At 36.4% G+C, this 27,462-nt stretch overlaps 1 protein-coding gene across 1 annotated transcript in view; it reads right to left on the bottom strand.

Annotated features, from left to right (window-relative positions):
* The window catches only part of fhod1 (formin homology 2 domain containing 1), a 196,577-nt gene that overhangs the window by 154,732 nt on the left and 14,383 nt on the right, over positions 1-27,462 (bottom strand). Inside the window, 1 exon segment of the mRNA XM_039762959.1 lies at positions 3,930-4,036. Coding sequence (XP_039618893.1) covers positions 3,930-4,036 — 107 coding nt within the window.

Here is a 27,462-nt window from a genome sequence, read left to right on the forward strand (position 1 = left end):
CAAATGGAAATTACTCAGTGAAATAACGGGACAGCAAAAAGAGATCAAATATATTGTTCAGATTTAAAACATTAAGTTGAAGACTTATACATTGTTTAATTCGTATTGCCATCAGGGGGGAGAAAAAAAAGTAGTGTTTCTTCCCAATGAAGAGGTGTATTTGCGAGAATTAAAAGATTTGGTTGTTTGGTGAAAGTGAAATCCCACAAGAGAAATAGTTTCTCATTTGTGTGAATGCTATTGTCAGGCATATTTCTTATAGAGAGAAGGAAACTATATTCCCTCACAGGCAGCTATATGTTGCATTGTCATTATGTAATTCCAAACACAAAAACAAAATTCAATGCGATATTAATGAAAAGCTAAAAGCGAAATGAGATCAAAATGTATGGACATAGGTGATATGACAGAAGTGTGCCACACAAGATGCATATCATGTGGCATGGCAACAGCAGCAAGCCAACAGCTGATTGAGCAAAGAGGAGGTTATAAAAAAAATAAAAATAAAATACATAAAAAAAAAAAAATTGTTTCCCATTAAATCACCATTTAAGAGGGGGTTTCGGAGGAGCGACCGCGTCTCCTCGGGGTGTGTTCAGACCCCCTCTTCATAACACAAGTGGCAGAGACACGCAGGCTGAGTGGGTGAAGCCACCTAGTAATGATAAAGTGAAAACATTTTCAGAAAGGTCTGCAAATTAATTAAAAATCAAAAACTGAAATCTCTAATTCATACAAGTATTCAGGCCCTTTAATACTTTAGAGGCCTCTATAGCAGCAATCCCAGCTTCTTGGGTATGTCTGTACTGTACAAGTAAAGTTACTAGATGTTTTAAAAAAAAAAAAAAAAAAAAAAGTCCCTTAATATGTGCAGTCTTTAATATTAACAAATTTAAAGTTGAAAATATCATTAAACATTAGCACCACTGAGCACAGAGAATTACAAGCTCAGTTCACTCGAGTCCCAGGTAAAAATCCAAACTGGAATGGCCTTAGTTAGGGGTGAGGGTGGGAACCATAGAAAATTAACACAATCAGAGATTCTGTCAGGAAATGCCACCCACATGACTGGGAGTACTGGAATAGTCTTGTGTGTGTGTGTATTTTTCGTTAGCAATACTCCTGTCCCTTCAAAACTCAGCTTCTTTCTTACATCCATGGCTTGAAGGATAAATAGCCGTGTAGAATTAGAGCAAATAGGTAAAAATGATTACATTAGATAGACTTAATTAATCCCACAGGGAAATTCAGATGCATACAGCAGCAGAAACAAAAAAACAAGGAATACAGACTCATCACAACAGATAATCCAGCTGGTCAATCAACCAATTTGTAAATAAACAGATAAAAATAAACTTAATGAGTACATCGAGGGGAAGCATTGAATTGCCGGATAGCAGTGGGCAGAAAAGACCCCTACAGGCACTTCTTAGCACAATGGTGGAATGAGCCTGCGTCTAAAAATGCTCCAAGAGAGTGCCTCCTGAAGGGATTTTTCATGATGGTATCCAATTCTGCCATAATCGTCTTTTCCACAACAGCTTCCAGTGTGTCAAGGGTTAGCCCTGTGATGAGGTAGGTTTTCCTGATAGGCGTTTTTAGTTATTGCTTCATCAGGAGACTGCAGTGTGGAACACCACATTGGCAACAATGGTCTGATAGAACACTTCCAGCAGATTGCTGCATACATTGAAAGACCCAAGTCTCCTTAGCAAATACAGTCTGCTCTGTCCCTACTTGTACAGTACCACTGTGTTGACAGATCAGTCACAAACTGATCATAAACAATCAATATCAGGACCATTAACTTCCTTTTAATATAGGACATGCCTTATGGAAACAGTAGTATTTCAGCAGTGAAATGTTTATTGGATTAACAGAAAATATGCAATATGCATCACAACAAAATTAGACAGGTGCATAAATCTTGGCACCCCAACAGAGAAATTACATCAATACTTAGTTGAGCCTCCTTTTGCAAATATAACAGTCTCTAGACACCTTCTGTAGCCTTTGATTAGTGTCTGGATTCTGAGTGGAGGCATCTTTGACCATTCTTCCATACAAAATCTCTCTAGTTCAGTTACACACAGGATGATGGAACCTCTAACAAATTTGACAGTAGACAGCAGGTGTTTTCCTGGAGGGACTGGTATTGTGGAGCCACACATGTCAAAGGGGGCTATGATGTTAAAATATTCACACCATGAAGAAAAAGGACATCACTAAATAAAAAATGGCAACAGAAGTAACACTGTTCTTCAGACATATAGAACCACTATTTACAAGCACTTCTCAAATTTCCCCCAATGTAATGGGCAGATGATCCCTGTGCAGATGGTGTATAAAAAGTTTGTGATCTAGACAAACACTTTATTTCAACTTCTATAGTCATCCACTGGTACCATTTTTTAACATTAAATAATGAAGACAGTTGATAGTTGTTGAAAACAGCAGTGCAGTTGTGCCCAGACCTTGATTTTGTTTTGCAAATTTAACAGACTCACATTATTATATACTTGGCTCACACCATTAACATAAACCAAGGACTCTTCAATCTCACAACAGCTTTTTTTCCCCCCAACTTAAACAAAACCATTTATTCACAAGGTTACTGTATGCTATACATTACCCCCAACTAAACATTTTAACATGGGATGCTCCAAAAAAAAAAAAAAAAGTGCTCATACTTCAGTGCCTAGTCACAAAGTGTGCTCATGAAAATTGTCTCGCATAAGCATTGAAGTAACCAATATATATTTCTATAGAGAATAGTCATTCAATATTAATTAAATCTTACAAAACAATTTACTTTTGGTCTTATAACTCAGATCGGGGAGGGGCAAAACTGCTTTCATGAATTCATTAAACAGAAGTGGAATATTGAGGTTAAATGTAACATGTCATTGTGATGACACCCATCTTTGTTTTACCATGAAATAATCAATAGTGCAGATTTTATTTTGAAAATTTAGAAAAGGAACAATTACAGTTCAGTTTTGTGTAAAAAGGTGTCAAGTCATGATTCTCGTAGTCTTTTCCTAGCCAGTGGAAAATGAACAGTAAGTGTAAACACCAAGTTAACAAATTAACCACTATGATGTTGGTTAACAGTTACTCCTGTGAATATTATCATAAAGCAAACTGTAAGAATATATCATTTTGAAACTAAAAAAGGGAAATAATTAGAGTCTGAATATATAGAACAATTTTTAAAAGATACATAAAAAATTCCATGGTGGATATTCCAAAAGCTGCACATTGAGAGCAAAACAGTGGTATCTAATAAAATATCCCACCATTCCATTTTCTAAGCCCACCTAATCAATGACTTAATGAAAACATACATTAAAAATAAAACTATTGTGACTTAATGGGCAATTTATTTAATGTCTCTACTTTACAAAGATCTCTTTTTTTGTGCATTTTTGGCATGACTGGACCAAGGGTATCAAGCCACTGATGGATGTGTTTATTTCAGCATAAATTTAAGTCTTACTCAACAACCTAAAAAAAGAATGTTAACTGCTATATAGATCACCTACAGCATACATTCTCAAAAGCTCTTCATCTGGTACAAACAGTAAATGACTGGTTGATTGCGCACCCGTTTTAAAAATAGATGCGATTAAAAGGTTGAACTGGATATAAATACTACCCCACAAGGCCAAAACTTGGATGGAGTGGATACTAATTCCCGGTTTGGCAACTGAAGACACGACAGCTGAAGCAGTTGCTTAACTAGAACAGGTGCTAACAGAAGAAAATATATACCACTGCTATTGAAGAGTTACAAGAGAAAACATAAAAAAAAAAAAAAAAGTAATTCTTCATATTTAATGGTGTATATTCTATGACCTTGGCCCCTACATTTTACCACCCAAAACCACATTATTACTTTTTAGTTAACTAAAACAATAATTACTTACTTAAGTTCATCAAAGAATTGCTCCAGGTCATCTCGCTGTTCAGTAAAGGTTAAGTCCATATCCAGGTAGTTTCCATTAGGGTACAACTGGAAAGCAGTGTCTTCCACCTGATTTAAAGAAAATAAAAGGAAAGGGGAAATAAATACCAATAGGCAAATACTTCTTTCCTTGCTTTGAGAGGGTGGATCACAAAACTAAAGAGAATAAAGTTTAAAGTTGAGTACAATTTAGGGAAAGGGGAAAAAATCCTACAAAAACACAGGTTTTGAAAATGCTTTTGAACTGTTTGTTTCAGACCTTGCCACTGCATCTCTGTTTAAAATAGTTCTAGACTTTGTTCAAAACTTTAATTTTTCTGCTTATCAGCCATTCTGAAGAGTTTGTGGTTTAGATCATTGTTTTGCTTCATGATCCAACCGCTCCTCAGCTTAAGAACAGATAACCAGACATTCTCCTTAAGCATTTTCTAATACAAAGCTGAATTCCTGGTTCTTTTAATTCCTGGTCTGGAAGCAGTTGTCATTTCTAGGTTGATAGATGATCTCTTTAGGAATTTCAATTTTATTGTAGCATCATATGTCTGATGGATCTTTGTTCATGCAACTTCACTCTAACAATCAGGGTCAAAAGAAGTATGGTTTATATTTAGCAGGGCTGGCTGTAATAAAACTGTGTTCATTAGGCAAACTGTAATTATTCTTTTAATTGGGTTGATTCAAATAGGGTGCATTTTTTTTCCAAAAAGATTTGTATATTAGATAAATGCAATACATTTTGAAATATGTTAAGGGTACCACATACATACATACATACATACATACATTTTCAAATACGCCTCAAAAACCTAAGATTCATAAATGTAGCATGTTCATTTGCTGAAGAAATTAAATAAGTCATTTAAAGCAGCCCCACAAATACAATCCTACACTGCACTTCAGTGTTCTGTTATCATGATACGAGTCATGTTCAAAGCAGCTTTATAACTTAAAAAGTATATACAAATGTCTAAAACATGAGTCACACATTTTATTTTTAAGAATAAACATACAGAAAAACTAATTTTTGCCATTGCTGATTAGCCACAGGTACAAAGAAATTACAGTAAATGAAATTAAGTAAAATTTTCATCTGTATCTTGGTGAGTATACCCCTGCAATGCAGTGGCAGCTCATCATTCCTACCTTGCATTCAGTGCAGTGCAACCAGAGAAGTGGGTTAGAAAATGATTTTATGGATGGAAAACTGTATCTTTGTCTCGTGCATTTAGAGGATAAATTTGAAGATTGTTTGAAGGTGCATTTATTTCTCCCATTTTTCTTTGAAATGTATCCTGTGCTACCACTTTGCTTTTTCAATTACATGTTGCTCTAAGGTTCAGCAAAGTATAGCCTACTGGCCAACTGTGTCCCGAATTTTGTTTTTTTTTTGTTTGTGTCATTTCTTTCTCATCTTTATCTACAACATTGCAATTTATTTTCCCTTCATTTCTGTGTTCATTAAGGTCATTATCAGGTAATTATTGCTGTAAAATACAAGTTAAACCTAAATGCCCCCTTACGGTTAACTGCTCACCTAGTGAATATAGCTTATTTATGCCGATACTATAGGCCTGGTGCACCCTGCTAGATTTCCATCAAGTTAAAGAAAACAAAGATTCACAGGGTCTGAAATTTAAAGAAAAATGGTCAGAAGAATACTTTTGCCTTCCTTAGAAAGAAAAAGTAATTTGGCTAATCTGCCAAGAAACTATTGCAGTAGTTAAACATTAAAAGGTATTATGAGATGAAACATGTAGCAAAGTTTTTGGAATAAACAGGAGATGGGAAAAACTTGAACTGAAAAGAAAAAAAAAAAAAAACTCCAAGGACAGCAAACCAGATTTAGAAGAAAACAAAGAAATTCTGAATGTGGTAAAAGCTGGCTGCCAAGTTCAGCAACTTGCTGCTGTGTCAGGTACGCCCTTCACTGACGGAGAGTTTATTAAACAGTACATGGAAGAGATTGTGGTGAAGATGTCCCCAGAGAAATGAGACTTGTACAGTCAGCAAGTTTGTCAGCAAGAACAGTTACCAGGCAAGTGGAAGAAATGGCACACTCTCTCTTGCAGCAGCTCAAAAGTACAAAGATTAAACTATTCTGTTCTCTTTGATGAGAGTACTGTCAAAATAAACACTGCACGATTCCTGCCATTTTTACATTTGAATAGTTCAGTATCACGGAGGAGCTAACTACCCTTCACAGTTTGAAATGTAGTGTAACTGGAGAAGAACTATTCCTATATGTGTGTAAAATACATGAGCAGTTTGATTTGAAACGGAAGAACTTAAAATGCGTCACAACTGATGGCACAAAGAACATGGCAGGAAAGAAAAATGGTTTAATGGGGAGATTAAATAATCATGTCACGTCAATTGATATCCTGAAACCAGCTGGTATACACTACATTTTCCGTCTGCAAGCACTCTGTGGAAAAGCTCTCGGTCTTAAAAAAAAAAAAAAAAAATATGACAGTTGTCACATCTACTGTAAGTTTTACTCACTCACGTGCACTAAATCACTGACAATTTCATCGTTTTCTGGATGAAACCAACACATGGTACAATGACGTACCATATTATACCAAAGTGAGGCAGAGTGCCAAGGGGATTTTTTAAATTATGCACTGAAAGCAACATGCTCATAACAGGAAAAGGAAAGCCTGTCAAAGAGATGTCCGATTCTGAATGGCTTTGGCATTTCTCACAGATCTCACAATGCACATAAAGGCATTAAATTAAAAGACGTCAGGGAAAGGGAAAACTCGTATGTTATTTGACAGTAGTGTCAGGGCTTTTAAAATGCAGTTCAATGAACAGCTATCAGACGGAAAACTGTATCATTTTCCAGTCTGTACAGAATTAAAAAATTACATCAGATAAGTTTCCTAAAACACTTAGTTGTCCAAAAGACTGAAATGTTGCAGAAGCAGTTTGCTCATAGATTTCAGGATTTAACTTGCAGATGCCATTAGGCTTTTTGAAAATCCTTTTGAAGAACTATTAATTCATCACCGTTCACTGGAGGTCACAGACTTACAAAGCAGTGGTGCTTTAAAAGATAAATACAACGAATGTGATTTGGTTACAATTTTCAAGGAAATTTCAAGTAACAGTTTTACTGGTATGAAAACAATGGCATGTACTTTACCACCATGTATTGAAGAACGTACACCTATGAACAGATATTCTCCTGGATGAGAACTAGAAAGTACGGTTGAGATCCAGCTTCTCTGATGATCATCTGTATGCTAGTCTGTGAATTGCAGTGTGCAAATTAACCACAGACAATGGGCGCTTAGCAGATGACAAGAAAGCGCACACACATCTCACCAATGGTGTTATGATAGACTCCCAACCCCTCTAAGGTAAAATTCTTAGACCTTACAAGTGCTTGGTTACTCATCACTTTATTAAAAAATGCACAATTTGTGCATTTTTATTTCTGAACTTGCATCACAATTGATTAAAATTAGAAATAAAAGCTTTTGAAGCATCCCCCACCATGTTAAGTTACACTATGAAGGATTACTGTAAACAATATGTTATTCCCACAATCTTATATTAAAGTTCAAGCCCTGGATCCCAATGCATGTGGCATTTGCGAATGGAAACAAACAAAATGGTTTTTCATCTTTATCCTGAGCTGGATAAGCATTTTATAAAATGAACAAACATTTATAAATATACAGTTAACTGCCTACATACACAGAATTTGTTTACTCATGGCAATAGCAAACTTTCACAGAATATTACAATCCATAAAAAGCACAGTTCCATGATTACACAACGTTTTGGCCAGCAGTACAGTACAAAAATAAAGCCCCATTTCCTCGACACCTAATGACTAGGCAAGCAGTCAGATGGATTCTGACTTTTAACAAAGCATGAAGCATAAAATCAGTCTCATAATATTCTTGTATGTGGCATTGGCTATGTCCTTAAGTCAGTCTCGCATGCAAGTTGGACTCGAGACGATCAGACAATCGGAATTTAACACATTCGTGAAATTTTGTTCCCAATACTTCACCACATCTACCATATTACGGATTTTCACTGGTCCGATACCTTAAAACACAATCTCCAACACAAAGTCACAGAGACATTTAGAACAGGTTGGGGATCTCCTATATTACATTTACATTAATCTTATAACCACACTTTACATGCTAAAGCATTGAAAACATTTATAAATACAAGCATATGCATCTGAGTTAGTACAAGAATATGTAATGCTAATTAAAAAAAAAAAAAAGTGTGGACATATAAAGCCTATCTGCTAAAATAATACACATTGTATTGTGCAGAAGTATTAGGCACAAGATAAAAATGTAAAGCTTCTAAATATCAAATTATATTAATGAGCGGTAAGTAGTTTATATATTTATATATATCTGATGTGACCACACCTTGCCTTTAAAACAGCATTAGTTCTCTTAGGTATACCATCATGCAGTTTTATCATAAAATCACTTGATAGTTTGTTCCAGGCAACCTAGTACTTCATACAGCTCTTCAGAAGAGTTTAACCGATTCACTTGCTCCATTCTTTTCAGATAATCCCAGACAACCTTGAAATTCTTGAGATTAGGTTTCAATTTAGGCTGACACCATGTCTTCAGTTGCAGAACTACTTGTTCTTTGTTTTGCCAAAGAAGTCTTTATGATCTTGGCTGCATGCTTTAAAAGGTCATTGCCCTGATAACCAACTTCATTTGCAGAAATGAAGGCCCAAACCTACAGTGAATTTCTGTCAAAACGTCACTGTTAGCTGCATATGCTCATCCATGTAGCTCTTCTAAGGACAAAATGAAAATGTTGGCTCAAACAGGAGTCAAATTTTAACTTGTCAGTACAGAATACTTGTTGATGTTCAGCACCTAAGCCCTTATGTTTTTGCGCAAAAAAAAAAAAAAAAATTCTGGCCTGTTTCCACTTCAAATAAATGGCTTTTCTGGCAGCAGCTTTTCCCTTTTACCCTGTAACTTTAACTATTATTTCGCTGTCCACATTAAATAGGAGTTTACTCACATTTTTTTTTGTTTTGCAGGGACTCAACAATAAAATCTGAACAAAAAGCAATTTTGAACACATTTCTGGAAATTAGAATCAAGTCTGAAATGCAAATGGAGTTTTCTTCCCAACCTAGTTTTTCTTCTATGTATAAAACCTTGAAAATACTTGAATACCTGACCGTTAGCCAACTAGAGGATTTTAAGTGTTTTAGGATAATTCATTAAAGTACACCTGAGATATGGTTTTTCTGTTTGTAATTCACTGAATTTAAATTCTATAGATTCTTCAATGAGATCTTCATAAAAGCAGATCCAGCTAACCTAAACATGTATAGGATGAAAGTAGATATGAGTGTCCCTTGTGCAAGAAGCAGTTTAAACCAACTACACTACTTAAAAAATCTGATCCAGACAAAAATAATACAGACCAAAGTGTTAATTCTCAAAAGACAATATGGATCTGCATTACTCTGATGTGGTATTTGATTTTTCTGCTTGTATAATCTAGTAAATCAAGGGCCAGCAGACTCTATACACTCTAAATTTCCCTGTTTCTTCACAGTATACTCACTGGCTAATGACCTTAGGCAGATACAAACTATTCTGAAAATTAACTGACATGAGCTGCATTTCAAGCAAGACATAATTTTAATTATTGTCTTACCTCAACATCTGTCAAAACTGAATATTCCCATACTAAGGTGCAGGGTTCCACATTAACTTCCTTTTTTAAATATTTCCTTTTCCTTTGAATCTGTTACAACTGGGAACTTTAATTACAAAGTATGCTACTTTAGGTGCACTGAATGACAGGTTGCTTTCAGCAATGTTGAGAGTGAGAATAACTAATTCACATAATGGAAGAGTAGCAGCCTTAGCAAGGCATATCAGTTGCGCAAAATAATCCCTATTACACTTACTGTACAGTATGTGTGTAAATGCTAACAGGAAACACACTGTCACAGCTTTTTTCTTCTTTAAAAAATGCCATATCTGAAGTCAGAGGAATCTTTACACTGGGATTGGGACAAAATATAATAATTTGAAAGTTGGATAAAGTTAGGTTTGTTTTTAAACCTGATTAGTGATAGTTTTGCTACTATTCCGAAGAACAAACCTTTGTAGCAAATATGCTTCACATAGTATGCAAAGCCAGGAGACTTGATTAGGATGGGTTTAAGAGGGTTTTAACCATAAATGCATGTGTGTTGTGGGGGCCCAATTCCAAACTAAGGTAAATCACTCAGTATAACAACAAGCAAAGGTGTTGATTATAAGCTATGTATGGTTATCCTCTTCATTCATGGTTACTGTAGGTTCGTGTTTATACCATTTTAACTCCAATACTGATAAGGATATCAAAGCACAATCTCCGACATCATTGCCTCGATAATAGAGAACAAAGTCAGAACTTCACCTTGAAAAATTGCTCACATTGGAAGGTTTTTTTCTTAAAAGCGACTGAGAGAGAGAGAGAGAGAGAGAGAGAGAGAGAGAGAGAGAGAGAGAGATACTTTATTAATCCCAAGGGGAAATTACAATTTACAATTCAGCTATTTCTTTTTACCTTGAATGGCAATTTTTTTCTATTGCCTTGCTACAATTCCAAAACAGAAATATTATTCCATTTAATCAACATGTAAAGTAAATAGCGATAGCTGCTTACTAAGTATGTACTGGAGCAAATAACTGAAAAGAATTCAACCCAATTAACAAATAAATAAAATATTAAGTAATGAATAATAAACACTAAAGATGAGGGCTAAGACTTTTTACAGAAGATGGTCAGCGTTTCAACATAAGCTCATTACCAGAAAGACAATCTTAATTAAAGAAAAAAAAAAAAAACCAACAACAACAACAACAACAACCCTCAAGGCAAGACAGAGTCAGTAAATTGTAAACGAAAAGGTAAAACAGTAAAAACTTTAGCCAAGCTCCAAGGAGCAGGGAAATTCTGAAATTGAACACAAAGTATAGTAAATATGGTGTTATTATTTGTTAATTTAATGTACAATAAAGATTTTGATCCCAGGACTGATAGCATGTCTAAAGTTGTTAATTGTTTAAAAAGGTAAAGAGAACCTTTCTGTGTAAAACAAGGGGAAACCATTCATTTTAACAATTTTTCAGCTAATAACTCCAATATGTTCAGGCCATATTTCATCTAATTAGTTCCTTTGGCATAAGCGGAACATTTCTGCATATACTGTATTTTCTCTGTCTGTACTTGTAAATGGGCTGTTTAACAATGATTTGTTGTGACAGTAGCACAGAAAACAGCAGATACCAACAGACTTAATAGGTTAATCAGGAAAGATAGCACTGTGCTGGGAAATAGCCTCAGTTCTCTGCAGGCAGAGAAGATGGGTGGCTAAGGTGCTGGCATCATGAACAATGTCTCACACCCTCGGCATGACACCCTGATCAATCTGTGGAGCATGTTCAGCACAATGCAAATTCTGCCACAGTGCTCCAGCAAATACTAATCAGAAGTCTTTTTGACCAGCTATCATTAGATTTTACAATGCAGGTTCTGCCAAAACAATGGTTTTGTTTTGCTGCTATTTTAATATATATATATATTTTTTTTTATAGATTATGGACATATTTCTCTATCTCACAGCTCCAATGAAGAGTGTATTCTGCATGTTTTGTGTATTGCCTGCTGTAACATTGCAGTTTCCCTCAAGATCAATGAAGTATCTGTCAGTATATCGATTTAAGCATAGCTGCATGACTGTAGGCTCTTTTATAAAATGGCTATGAACAAATTAACCAATTTGGAGTCAGTTTATATAGTATAGATGGTTAATTAAAAATCATAGAATAGTATGTCTTCCATGTATACATAGATGAACTAATAAATGGAAAGACTTTATATTAAAAAAAAGTGTTCTTATCAAGCAATGACTTTGTCTAATAATTTACAGGTAAAAGGAAATGCTTGCACTAAATAAAAGTTAACCCAAAACCAAAGATGGTTTATTACTACATTTTTCAAGCCTTCAACAATATCCAAGCTAGGCTTGATGTTTATATTCAAAATGATGCATAAATGATCGCTATGCCCATGTACATACACTACAACATTTCTGCTTAATTTTAGATAACATTTTACTCCATGGCCTGATGTAATACAGCCTATCTCGATAGCATCCTTGATACGGAATTGTAATATGTGGGTTCAAAAATTGATTTATGGATGAATTAATTTCCTATAGATTCACATTTAGTAAGCTTTAGCTTGTATTAAGAAAAATATTCTGGCTAGTTTATCATTTGAAAATTCAATAATACAGAAAAAGCAGTGCAGGTATCTAGCATTGATAGGACACTGGATTAAAAGAGACAGGAGCACAATATTTAAAATTTTACCAACTGATGTGGTTACTGGATTGTAACTGTAAGCATACCTTTTATGGAGCAATTTATTAATGCAGTTTTATTTTAGTTTTATTATCCGCATGCCTTAAATACAACTATAATTAACAAAAACAATAAAATTGATAAATACTATATACAAAAGTGTCAAGTATGGCATCCTTGCTAGAGTCCAATATTTTTTATTCTGAATGTTATCTGGGCGCTAACCTTTCATGGACTAATCTATGTTTATATCTTGCAAGCCCGCCTTTTCCTTTAACTGAACTGTAATCAGTCTAATTCTATACTATTGTAACTCTAGTCTGATCTTCAGCTGTATCAGTAAACAGCAGAATGATTACTGATCTTGCTTCCGATTGTTTCAAAAAAGTAAGGAAAGTTGTATTCTTAATGCTAGTTTGGAAATTAGCATCTGCTAAATTACAACACATGTACCACTTTTTTCCTGAATATGTTCACACTTGGTTTACAGATCATATTTAGTTTTTAATACCATCCCTTTTAGTCTCTCACCCAATTAAATTCATGTCTAAAGTTTAAGTAAAGACCCAACATGCAAAACAAAAATAAAGATACTAAAAAGTTGCAACATATACTGTAGTTGCTCAGGCTATCAACCATTCACCAACTCTAAAACAAGTTTGCAAGGGGCTATAAACAGTGGCATGTTTAAGATTTTTCTCCTCTTAAAAAAAGCTTTTCAATTTAATGACTTTAAGAGTGCCAGGCATGATATCACAATTTAATATGTCAATGATTGCTTACAGTCACTTAACATTTACATAATACTAAAAGGATGATAAACATTAGCTTTTGTATATGTACATTACTATGAAACAGGGATTCACCATAAATGCTGTATGAACTTTGAGGGTTGTTGCTGGTGCAGTGTCACCCATCTTACATCTGCTTACAGAGTATGAATAGGTTATGCCTTTGTAACCTGTACTTGTTTGGTTTAGTGTTCTCTGCACTAGGCTGGCAAAAAATTTCTTTTCAAACTAAAGGTAAATTTTTTACCTTTAAAATTGACCACTATATACAAGGAAGAGCCAAGCTAAAGTTAGAAAATGGAACAAACCTTGACAAAACTGATACTGTCATTTCTCAATGTAGTCTCCATCCTTCTCAATGCACTTGCTCCACCTGCCTGGACACACCTAGATTCTAGCAGATTAAAAGCTTTTGTCTTGTCCTTGCAACAACTCATGCACCCAAGTTATTGTCAAACACTACATGCCGAGGGGTACTACAGTCACTAGTGCATGTTACTGTGACTTGCTGGAGACCAATGTGAAACCTGCTATTCAATCCAAGTGGTGGGGACTGTTGTCTCAAGGAGTCCTTTTGCTTCAAGACAATGCTCGCTCACACACTGCCAAGAACACCAAGGCTTGCCTGCAGAAACTGAAGTCTGAGCTATTTCCACATTTTCCTTATTTGTCAGATTTGACACAGTGCGATTTTCACCTTTTTGGACCACAAACAAACATCTGGGAGGTCATTGATTCAAGGCAGATGATGTGAAGAAAGTGGTGCACAAGTGGTTGCTAAGCCAAGACAAAACCTCTGTTATTCTGCTGGAATCCAGGCACTTCCAGGCAGGTGGTGCAAGTTCATTGAGAAGGGTGGAGACTACACTGAGAAATGACATTATCAGTTTTGTAAAGGTTCTTTCCATTTTCTAATAAATCCCATTTTCCAACTTTAGCTTGACTCCCCCTAGTAGTACAGTACACACATACAAGCCCAGTTGCTTACAAAATAAAACTGTAATAAATTGTCTTCAGTCAAGGAGACTCTTAGGCTCTAATACCATATCGGCATAGAACAGCATTACCAGCAACCAACAAATAAGAAAGGGTAGCAACTGGAACACACTGTACAAAATGGTGACAGAAGACCAAAAATTAAGTCTATGCAATTCATCTTTGACAAAGGGCTGGAAAGAGGTTCCACATATATCCATAAACTAAACAAACTGTGTCAGGGATGCCAGGGGTGACAACCCGGCTGGGATGCCTTGAAGGGCCAGAAGAGGGTCTACACCCGCCCTGAATCACGTGGGGGCCGCCATCCTGGTTGCTTTGGGGGCCACGGGTAGAGGGCTTGGAAGCCCAACCCTGTAGGGGCCCGTGGTCACCACCAGGGGGCGCCCCAATGCCTTGGAAACCCTGGACCTCAGCACTTTCGCCACACCAGGAAGTGCGTTGGGGGCTGGAAGAGAAGCAGGGACACCTGGAGAGCTTCCGGGAGAACAGCCGGCACTTCTACCACACTGGGGCGTCTCAGCGGGAGATTGCTGGGGAGCACCTGGAGCTCATCCGGGTGCGGATAAAAGGGGCCGTCTCCCTTCATTCGAGGCGAGAGTCGGGAGCGGAGTGGACTGAGCCTACTGGAGGAAGGAAGGCATTGTGGCCAGGACTTTGGGGGTTTGTGTGGCACTGAACTGTAAATAACATTGTAAATAAACGCTTTGTGGGTGACATGAACGTGTGCGCCTGCCTGTGTCTGGGCCAGTCTCCACAACTGAAAACAAATGCCCAATATTTACAAAAAAAATCTGCAAGCAATCACTATATACACAAGTCCTTTATAAATACAGTTTAAATAGACATTATGTGTAGTGTAATACAACAAGCAGATTAAAGGATTTGTTTGAGATCATGCAGCAAGACAAAAAGTGAGACATAACCCTTATGCCTTCTGGTCTTTCCAACAGTACACACGGTCTTAAAAAGATGAAGCCTCACATCATATTCCTGGCATAACTTCAAACAAAGAAAAAAAATCTGTGTACAGGCCACATGTCACCTTACTTAAAGAATATATCACACACATGACATTAAAAAGAGGTGCCTCCTACATTCAAGGTCAGTGCACCAAGAAGCCCTTTCTTACCCATGCACATACACAAAACAGGAGAATGCCCCACCCTTACCACCATAACCACAGTTTTAGAAATGAGACTTAGACCTTTGTAAACTAGTTTTCCTGTCTACAGAAATCAACACTGTACCGTTACACAAAGGATGCAGTAAACTGTAGCAAAAAAGCAAATTAGAAAAGAAGTCTAATGTAATTTAAATAGGATTATCTTTGGTGAAATCCAAATAAATAACACCTCAACCATAAAAGAATGTGGAATAAGAAACCTGTAAAGCAGACCAAATGACACCTCCTAACTAGAAAGTGGCAAATAACATCAAGTGAATACTGTACGATGTAAGCAATTGGAATGAAATTTAGCACTGTCATCAATATAAGTTTTTCAAACTTGGTCATCTAATACTACTGAAGCTGCCTGTTTGTTTCATTGTGCTTGGTCATTGTGTAAGTGGAGTTTGCACAATCCTCCTGTGTCTGCATGGTAATTCCTTAGTTAAACTAAACTAGTTTTCCTCATAAAGATGTAGTATATGAAGTTAAATGGAAATTCTAAATTGCCCAGTGTTAGTGTAGGTAAAGGTGTATGCATGACTGAATCCTGCAAATGGGCAGGTGTCCTGTCCAGGGCTGTTTGCTATCCCAGCAGGTTTGTGCTCAAGACAAGTTCCAGCACTCCATGACCCTGAACTGAATTAAGCGAATCTGGTAATGTTGTTTGATGATGATGCATAATTAACTAATTAATACACACGGTTAGTAGTGTTGATATCCCAAATGTTAACTGGCTACTTTAAATAACTCTTAAACAAAAAAAGAAATAAAACTGTATTTGAATAAATAACAGCAATTTTATTTAAAAAAAAAAAAAAGCTATGCATGAATACACAATATTGTTTATAACGCCATAAATCAAAATTATAAAAACTGATGTACAATGGGTATAAATCTAATTAAAGCTGAATTTGTGCATTTGTAAAACCAACACAAAAAAATATCCCACTACGTGTTCATTTGTGCAAAGAGTAAAAGTAGAGCTGGATCTAAAGCTTTAATGTGAAAAGAGTTTCACATTCCACAACAGAAAATTGCTCCCCAGAGACCATGAAAATTCATCTATGAAGTTCAACAACCCCATTCAAAGCTTATCTTAATAGGTTTTGTATATTTTGTAAGTTCATCTCCATAGCTATATCTGCTGACAATGCTATTCATTTCCTCTTCTTAATTAAAAAGGTATTTTAAAAGTTGGTGAAGAAATAAAAATAAAATGTATCAAATCCTTACAACTTCTAAACTGAAATCATTCTACACACTGAATACTCTATGACTCATTCTTCTCCCACTCATAGTACAGATTGGAATAAGTAAATAAACAGCATGATTGGTACAAAATAAGGAGTAAAAGTAACCATAATAAAGTTCACAAAAGCATATTTTCAACTTAAGGAAAAAAAACACCCTTGAGAGAAGCAGAACTCATAAAAAAATATATATTAAAAGTGAAAGCGTCTTATTTGGTCTCTTCAATAGCACAAAAGTGTACATAATCTTTTTTTTTTTAAATTGCCAAAACAGAATTCAAAGCAATATGTTGATCCAATCTAAAGGAAACATCCAATCATTTATCCACCTTCCAAACCTGCTTATTCAGCTTGAAACAATCCCAGCAAGCACTGGGCACAAGGGAGGAACAATTCCTGAACAGAATGCCACCCCATCACATCACACACACACACAGAGCAGAAATGGCATATGTCACTAGCTAGCTTCAGTTATAGGACTGCAATGCAGTGAACAAAGAGAGAGTCTCCTAGATGGCATTAAGGTGAATTTAAAAAGAGAGCTCTGAACAGTGATCAATAAAGGTTGGAGTGGAGGGTTTTAGTTTCAAGAAGTGTCAAACAAACAAAAAAAAAAAAAGGAGGGAGTTATCACAAGTCATTAGGAAGTAAAAGTTCCTACTGTAGCATAAGATGCAGTATTTGCAACGTAGGAAATCTCAACAGGAATAAATACAGAAAAAGAGGGGTAAGGCCGAGGTGGACACATGCATAAGAGGAAACGGACATCAGAATCTGTAGTTTGAGAAACAAAATGGTCTTGCTGGTGTCAGTTGAGTTTTCCTTTACTACATGCCAAATACCAATGTAATCTGCAATACCAAAATGTTTCAAAGGAAAAGTCATATACTCATATGAAACTTGCAAATAAAAAGAAAAGGTTAAAATGTGACAGCCGCAAGGTGCATTTAAAGGAAAAAGTCAAATAATTCCAAATATGTCGTATACAGTGTTAAGTGATCAAGTAACCAGAGCAAATTATTATTGCTCAAAGTACAGCAGCATATATTGTTATAGCACCTGTTAATGAATAGTACATTACATATTTTATATTGTAATACATTAGTATATTGCTCATTACCAATATAGCTTATTGCACATGTTCAATTAAAAATCTCAGACTGATGAGATTCAGAGTTCAGAAAGTATATGGCAGATGGGAAAAAGCTATTTTTTAGTCTGTTTGTGCGTACATGGATTGACCTAAATCCTCTTTCTGATGGGAGGAGCTCAAACAAAGAATTTCCAGGATGAATTTTGTCCTTGAGAATGTTTTTCGCTCTTCTCACACAGCAAGTCTTATACAAGAGTTCGAGTGATGGCAGTTCAGTCCCAATAATGGCCTCTGCTATTTTTACAACCCGCTGCAGGGTTTCTTTAGCAGACATGGTGTAGCCGTTATACCAGGTTGTCATGCAGTTAGTTAAGATGCTCTCTATAGTGCATCTACAGAAATTAACCAGCAGCTTCCTGAGAAAACAGAGGCGTTGTTGTGCTTTGCCTACTATAGCCAAGTTGTTGTCAGCCCAGGTCCTCTGAAATGGTGACTCCTAGAAACAAAGCGGAGTGTAAGCATTGGATAGAGGACTAGTAGTCTTTTCTCTGATGAAGGCGACACTGGTAATTCGTGGTGTATTTCGTATTTACCCTCTTCTTTCACAACAGTGATGCCTTTGTATGAAATGTTCAGCTACTTGGCAATCTGTCACATGGAATAAACCTTCATTATGCAAAAAAAAAAAAACAAAAAAAAACACACAACAACAACAATAGACGGATATGTTTCTTGAGAAAGCAGATTTGTTTTGGCCATTTTTGAACCCAGAACTGAAATTTATGAATGCCAGTATTTTGAAACACAAGTGAACAGGATAACATGTTTCAGTGGTGCTAATGCAGTTAGAATGGTTTATCTAATAACCAATTAACATTAACACAGGACTAATTAAGCTAAGGAAGTTTACTGTTAGGACACCGAAGGAACTGCTTCAGAAAATGGTGCTTTGCAGCCAAAAGTGAATGATAAATTAAAAATCAGTAATTTCAAGCAGCAATAGCCATTATACACATTAGTAATGCCTTGGCTACATGTTTAAATCAAATTAATGATTTGATTTAAAAAAAAATAAATAAATAAAAAAGGGCAATCAATCAAAAACATGACCATTTCTGGGTGACCTCAAGGTTTTGACCGGTACTGTGTATTGATTTAAACTATAAATAAAATAGCTGGAGTCTGAGTCAGTGGTACCATAAATTGACTCCACAGCCCTAGTTACATGTATGTAACTAGATTTAGCATGACACATTTGATTTCAATGACAGTGTCCATTCAGATGTCTATCCTAAAGCTCCTTTCATACAGGGTTTATCCATAAATCCCCATGCATTTGGAATGAACTGAATGTATGAATACAGCTGCTCTGGAAAACTGGTAATGTTATGGGTTTACTGTATATGTGATAAATCTTCTACACTTTGTAGGTTTATAATAACTTCTTCATTGGAATCTTTATTCTTTATATTTTCAGCATCTTGAACACGGCAAATGCACAGGTTTCAACCAAACAATAAAAATGGTTATAAATGGCCAATAGTCTACCATGTTCAGAGCTTGAACTTCACTCATATTTCCCTTAAAATTTAACATACTGAGGAGAGGACTTCAGACTCGGGGAAAATGAAAATGTGTTGGATGGAGTTTAAAAATGCACCATTTAAGAAGCTCTCAGATATTAAGGTTTCAGGTATTTTTATATTATAAGTAATTCTGATGTTGACAGAAGTTTGTAACATTCTGAATAGTTATAAATTTAAATTAGCCTAACTTTAAAATTATTTTTTTTCTACCATTTTAACATTAAAATAACCAATTATTTTATATGTAGATATTTTCATTCATAAAAACTGACTTATTTATATAAGTCATTTGGGTGTAAGCAGATGAACCAACCAGAATAAAAATGTATGCATTGAATGACATTGTATGCAAATTCAACAGTTTATAAAATTAACTATTACCCTCTGTACTTTGAATCATTCTGAAACAGACTGTGGTGATGAAGGTTTCCCCTTGTATGAAACAAGACTGCTTTCTTAAATATATATCCAAATTAACTCTCTTTCACACCACCACCACTAGCCTGAACTGTTAATACAAGGCAAGATGGATCCATGCTTTCATGTTGTTGATGACAAGTTTTGACCCTACCATTTTAATGCTGCTGCAGAAATCAAGACTCATTAGACCAGGCAACATTTTTCCAGTCTTCTTTTTTCCAATTTTGGTGAGCCTCTGCGAATTGTAGCCTTATATGCCTGTTCTTAGCTAATACAAGTAGCACCTGATGTGGTCTCCAGCCACTTTAGCCCATCTGCTTCAAGGTTTGACATGCTGTGCATTCACAGATATTCTATGTCATACCTCAGTTATAACGAGTGGTTATTCGAGATACTGTTAAATTTCTAAAAGCTCAAACCAGTCTAGCCAGTTTGCTCTGACCTTTGGCATCAACAAGACAATTTTACCCAGAAAACTGCCACTCGCCAGGTATTTTCCCTTTTTCTGACCATTCTCTGTAAACCCTAGAGGTGGTTATGCATGAAAATCCCAGTAGAGCAGCAGATTCTGAAAGCCCCTCTGGCATCAAAAACTATGCCACGTTCAAAGTCATTTAAATCACCTTTCTTCCCCATTCTGATGCTCAGTTTGAACTGCAGCAGGTTGTCTTTACAATGTTTACATGCCGAAACGCATCGAGTTGCTGCTACGTGATTGGCCAATCAGATATTGGTGTTAAAAGGTGTACCAAATAAAGTGGGCAGCGAGTGTATGTAGTCTGCATAAAAAGAGGAGTGGAAGAATCAGCAAATACAGCATTACATTAGCTGGAATCCGAGTATGAAAACTGAATTTTACTATGGCAATGACAATTACACTTATTAAAAAGTGCAACTAATATTACAATTTATTTTGTGGGCATGCTTTCCCCGTGTTTTGTGGTGCAAAATGGTTTATTTAGGTTGCATTTTTAGCAGATGCCCCGAATTACTTTAGCATGGGCTGGGATAAACAGAGTCTTAAAGAGGCAGCTACTGCTCATTGCTAGTACACCATCAATTTCATGTCTCTCCAGTGAGTGATCCACCTCTCTAACACAGCTCACCACCATGTGGTGATCAGTTAATAATTCAGCACCTAATTTTACCAGAGTCTCCAGAACAAAATGACTTAACAACATTCATTAATGGACTGTACACATATATAAGTGTATTCAAAAATGGTGTTCACTATTTTAAATCAATGACAAGAAATTCAGTAACAATTAACCACACATATTCAGCTCAGGCAAGCTGTTCCTACTAGACACACCTCTCCAAGTTATTTCCATCAATCCCCTCCTGAACAGTGAAGTCTGCAAATAGAAATACAAAGTGGAGTGTAACTATAGACTGTCCCCTTTTGAGCATGAAATCTAAGGTCTCTAAAAAGTTCAATACACTGCACAGTTGTTTGAGGCACACATGCAAATAACAGTTAAGGTTTTTCCCCCCCACCACAGCAACTTGAAGTCACATTAAGGTGGCCCTCTCATCCACCCAAACAAATTCCAACAATACAGAGCCCAGTACAACTGCCCAGGGGCTCTCACATGTGGCAACTGTAAATTAGAAGAGAGATTACTATTAATGAACAAGTTTGTTTTCAGAGCCAAAGTTGTTTGACGAGAACAGTGATTATATCTAGTCAGTATTTTTCACCCTCACAGAATCTGGCCCTTTCACAACCATAGGACTACCATTTCACATCCAAACAACCAGTTTCCATTACCAAAACCTAACATACTTGAATCAATCTCACTTCTGCATGTCACTAGTCTGACATTAATATGACCCTTACTCTTCAACTTGTAGATGGAGGCTCCACATACCAGAAACCACTCCTGGGTTGTGTGGATCTGATAAGTTCTCTTTGATCAGAACAAAAATAACTTTCATTTATAGTACAACAAAAAACTCTCATACTTACACCTTATACAAAATTTAAAAAAAAAAACAACAAAACTAAGTAGTGTAGATAAGAGACATGTTCACCAACCAGAAAGAGAGTCTTTAAAGTCAGATTTGAAATTAGAGAGGGGACAGAAGTCACAGAAACATTGGGTACGAGAATTTCAGATTTTAGGGGCCATGGACCTGCCTCCCAAATTGGAAAGTCTGGTGTGTGGGACAGCAATTAATTTATGGTTCGAAGACCCGAGAGAGTGAAAAAAAGGTATCAAGAGTCCACTAAAGTAAAGACTTTGAAAGTGACAGGTAAGATTTTGGACTTAATATGGGATTGAAATCATAACCAAAAGAACTGAAACAGAATGGGGGTGATGTGAACAGAACACTTCATACAGGAATTAACTAACTGTATAGTTCCGAATATGCTGTAGCTTTTGTAAAGACTCTGCAGGATGGCCAATGAAGAAAGAATTACAGTAAATCAATATGAGTGTTACAGGTTGGACGGTTGGGAGACAAAGTCAGAGAGGCAAGATTGCACTGGTTTGGACATGTGCAGAGGAGAGATGCGGAGTACTGTATATTGGGAGAATTGCCAAGGATAGAGCTGCCAGGCAAAAGGAAAGGAGGAAGGCCTAAGCGAAGGTTTATGGATGTGGTGAGAGAGGACATGCAGGTGATGGGTGTAACAGAACAAGATGCAGAGGACAGAAAATTATGGAAGAAGATGATCTGCTGTGGCAACCCCTAACAGGAGCAGCCTAAAGAAGAAGAAGAAGAAGAATATGAGACTTATGAAAGAATGAACCAAACTTTGTGCATGTACTAGTGAGAAACAGGCAAAGACGAGTAATGTTAAAGAGATGAAAAAAAAATGCAGACTTGGTGAGGAACTTTATATGCGACTAAAAACTAAGTAATGGGTCACAATATTACACCAAGATTTCAGGCAAAAGCAGAAGGCGAAACAAGCACGCCATCAATATTAAGAGGAAATAAAAATATATATATATATGATGATAGGTTTTCAGAATCACTCCTGGGGACAAAAAAAATTGCTGCAGGTTTTCGTTCCAATCAGTTTCACAATCAGCAAGACATTTAAAAAAATACTCTAACTTTTCCAGATTTTAATAGGCCAGTGTTTTCTTTCCTCTTATTCTACAGTGAGAAAAATACAGCAATCTGAGATTTACATTTTGGAGGCATATGGAATTTTGTATTTTTGCTGCAGCTTTAAATGTCTTGTTGTTTTCCTATTAAATTTGTCATTTTTCTGTTTAGTGTGCTCCATTAATTATACCCTAATAATGACAACTAAAAACAAGCAAAGAAAAGCAGACACCTGAGGAAACGACACCAAATGCTGAGAGGCTGCAACTACTTCAGTGTCAGAGTAACTAACATGCTCATTAGTAAATAATGTATAGTATTAAATAAATTAGAACAACTAGAACAGTGGAATTAAAATTATGAGGATGATGAACATCTTAAAACTAAGGGAAAAAAAACACATTACATTATGCCCACATAACAAATGCTTGATATATTGTATTAATTTTTTTGCAGTTTTCTAACCTTTATACTGTCCCTAAAATACATCAATTGGAAATAAGAACTTGCTTAATTAGGCCAGAAGTCCAATTAAAAAGAAAAAAGTTGTTCAGACCAAAAACTTGTAGCCACATGCGATCCACAGGATGGAGTTTAGAAACACTGGATAAGAACATTCAAGAGGGTCAATTATGGATTCTTCTTTGTGTGACCACTCACTTTAAATTAATATGTCTTTGGTAAACGTATCAGGATCACCTACTTTTGGACAACAGAGCTCTAAGGATTATTGAGGCCAACCAGAATCAGTCCCTAACCACCATATTATAGAGAGAGAGATAGAGAGATAATGTCACAATCCTAGGAGGAGATCTAAAACATATTCAGTATAATTTCACTCTATTACACATTTAAATTAAATAAATGCATTTTTCAAAGATGACTAGATACTTTAAGAGTACAGAAGAGTTGGGAGCCAATGACTATAGTAAGGGGCAGGCTTTTGCAAAGAAAGGATACTGTATATAGAATAGTTGGAAACAAACTGCAATGACAGGGCTACCGTACTGCTTAAAGAGTGTATTGGCGAAAGGGGTTTATTACAAAAATCAACACTTTTGTTGCCCAAATATCATCATCATTACACTGGTGAAAATTAACTTCACATACTTTCATGGAAAGCTGCCTCAGATTCAGACTAGACAAAAAAAAAACCTCATGTAAATGACCTAAAACCATAAAAGGCAAATAAACAAATGCCAACAAGTCCCAACAAGTGCTACAGAGTGAACTCTCCTACGTAAATGTCCTGCTGGCATTTATTGGCCTCTGCTGTTTAATACAGTCTTTCAGACTGATTCTGTTAACATTAAAGTATACTACTTTGATAAGTTTCAGCCACATTGCTTTCCTTTAAACATAACACTTTTCCTTCGTTTGGTCGGTTTAAGAGTGTTCTTTTGTATGAAGTCTTTAAAAAAAGTTCACCAACACTAACTTTGGTATGTAGATCCTCCAGCAGACGAGTGGATGTGCCGCCCAGGATGGAGACGCCTTACGATTTCCATCCTGACAGAGATGCCCAGACACGTCAAGAACCAGCAAGGGAGCAATTCATCTTCCACCTTTCTAGGTGGCAGTGTCCCTCAGGTAGGGTCCTTGTCTGGATACCCACAGGGCTGCATGGGAGTTGTAGTCCGGAAAAGAAGCCCTGTAGTTTTCCTTAGGGGACTGTGAGGATGTCCCGGTCTTTCTTGTAGCCTGGAACTGCTTCCAACTGACCACATAACGTTACTGGAAGTAATCCCAGGTTCACCTTAAAAGTAGCCTGCTCTTGGAGTCAAAGTCGGGAGGAAGTGGGCAACACTCAGCTGGAGGACAGAAAGAGGAAAGATTCTTTGGCTTATTGCATTTATAATTAAAATTTGTGGCTTGTTACGAGTTGGAGAGAAGCTTCAAAAATGAATAAAAATCCTTTATTTTATTCTATCAACATGTGGTGCTTTACTGTGTCTGTGGTTTGGGGCTTTCTGGCGTGCCCTTGTGGTCACAGGTACAAGAATGTCAGTAAATACTGTATACAATATATAAATGTAATATATCCTTTGTGATGTACGTTAGGTAATTGTAAACTACTCTGTGTAATTGAATTTGATAATTCTGAGAATAATTGCAGGCAAGATATCAGTATTCCACATAATACTGTATATTCAGGGAATCCTTCAATTGAATGTATTTTTCAGTGATGCCACCAGGAAGAATTTCAATCACAAATGCCTAGGAGATACAAGGTATGACACAATAGACAGTGAAAACCATGAACTAGAAGAATACACCAAGTGCATTTACACACGCTAAAAACCAGGGTAAGGCGAGTAAGCCGGTTAAGGCAAAAACCTGGCTTCTTAAAACCCTTTGTTTAAATGCGCAAGGATGTTTCTGGAGTTCTCCTTTGTAAAAATGCTTCAGCATTTAAAAAAAAAAGTTAAACGTCATCATTGCCATAAATTGGCAAACAAGCATGAAGATGGTGATAATTTCTTGTGTTTTATGAGCACATTTAGCCCTTCATGTGCTGTGAAGCAAGTCATTTCCATCCTCAACCTGAACAACTGATAATTTGCTCTGTGGACACTGGTTGCTGTGTCATGCGATCACACAATTTCAACATTGCTATAGCACTTAGCTAGATGAAAACTAAACTGCCACCTAATTTATACAGTAGGTTTCTATTATTTGATTGTGTACAGCACACTTTCTGTTCTTTGGAGTGGAATACCAGCACATACGTTTCTTGCATCACACCCAGTAGTGCCGAGACAATAATTTAGGTATTTTGACCTTAGTAAATTAAGTATTGTGTTACTCTTTACTTTACAAAGTAATCTGACTACATAAGGAACATTAGTTTTAATGTGTTACCCATAACCCTGATCCCAAGATTGTACTGCTGAGCTTAGCACTGTATGTTCAGGACATAAACATAAATTTTGCAATTTCTAAAATATTATGACAGATTATTTAAACTAGGAAAAGTAACACTGGGGTCACCAAGCATTTGCCTCAGGAAATGTATCTTTGTGAACATTTCTACCTGGGACAGCTGAAAGCATGTGCAAAGCTAACATATGCACATGCTACAAAATCCTTAAAATGTAACCCAGTTAAGGGTTTACATGGCCACATACACAGATTTCTCCACAAATCTGTGTGTGTTAACCTGGTTTCTCAGAGACCAATATCCACTTTCTCTAGCCAGAATAAGGGTTTACATGGCACTTTATAAACCAGGTTTTTGAGAATAACTTGACTATTAAAGCACATTTAAATGAACTGACTTATAGCAGAGGACAGTCACCTAAAATGTAATGTCACATTACATTACTTTTCCAGCAGCTTTCAGTCAGACTTCATTTACATAGCCTTAGCAAATCGGAAGCAGTTGCAGTGCACTACAGCGACACCCAGTCATGTAGAATGGCATACCAACTGACCCAGTCATGCCAGTCTTAAGTCAAGTTGTACAGGTGTGCTTGTGAAAGCTGAAAACAAAAGAGCACACACACAAAAGTATAATGCAGTTACAAGCAGTAAGCAACACAGGTGTTGTGGACCTGAAAACAAAAGAGAGGCTCCTCTGTCTGATGTCTTGTGTTTTTATGGGTCATAACAAAATGGAAAAATGAAAAGAAAAAGGAAAGAGACTGCAGCTGAACTCACCGTACACAAAGCCTTTGTACGAACACTGGCTCCTTCAGACAGCAGGTTATTAGCTGTCAGAAAAATAGAGCAAACTTGAGATATTTTGGACATATGAAACTGTGCCAGAAAAACATTAAAATACTCATCTAATCGGACATACCCTGCGCTTTCTAGTCATGTAATCTGACAGGTTGTCAAGTTTCACATCCCCTCCAACTAGATGTTGTAGAATGTGGCATCAGCATAAGACAACACAATAAAAAACAATTTCTCAAATGTAATTTGCTAAATAAACTAGTATCCAGGACACATACATAAATAAAACTCACGAGTAAAAAAGTAAAAGAATAACTTAAACAAGCTTAATATTTCACGCTTGCTTTGATGTTGCTAACTGGTTCAAAAACTTTCCTTTAAATTAGTCAGAACCACACTCGAACATACAGGTTCAAGGAAAAAAAAAATTATATATATCTCTATACTAATAAAAGGAAAAGCCCACACTGACTGACTGACTCACTCATTACTAATTCAACTTCCCGTGTAGGCAGAAGGTTGAAATTTGGCAGGCTCATTCCTTACAGGTTACTTACAAAAATTAAGCAGGTTTAATTTTGAAATTCTACGTGTAACGGTTAAACTGGCAACAATGTCCGCCATGTTAAACTTTCTTAATTATGGCCCCATCTTCACGAAATTTGGTAGGTGGCTTCCCTGCGCTAACCGAAACCGATGTGCGTACTTATATCAGTGGTATGACGCCATTGTCGGCCACCATATTGAACTTTCCAACGGTCTTTGTTACATATGGGCCCCATCTTCAATAAATTTGGTACGCGGGTTCCCAACGCTAACTGAATCCTACTTATGTACATATATACGTCCATAACCTGCAGCTCAGTCACCATGGTCCCCATCCCCATGCCTCCCACATTGTTGGCTGTCTGCCTATATAAGACCGTCCATCACTCCGGTCTCTTCATCCTCTTCCTTGCTTTGCCACGGTATTCACGTCTCCCTGCTGATAACTGCAAAGTCTTTTTATTTAATCCACGGCTTCTCTGCTGTTTTATTGTTCGTTCATTACAATTAGTTATTGTAT

This window comes from Polypterus senegalus, chromosome 9 (assembly GCF_016835505.1).
Source record: "Polypterus senegalus isolate Bchr_013 chromosome 9, ASM1683550v1, whole genome shotgun sequence".
In the NCBI taxonomy this organism is placed as follows: Eukaryota; Metazoa; Chordata; class Cladistia; order Polypteriformes; family Polypteridae; genus Polypterus; species Polypterus senegalus.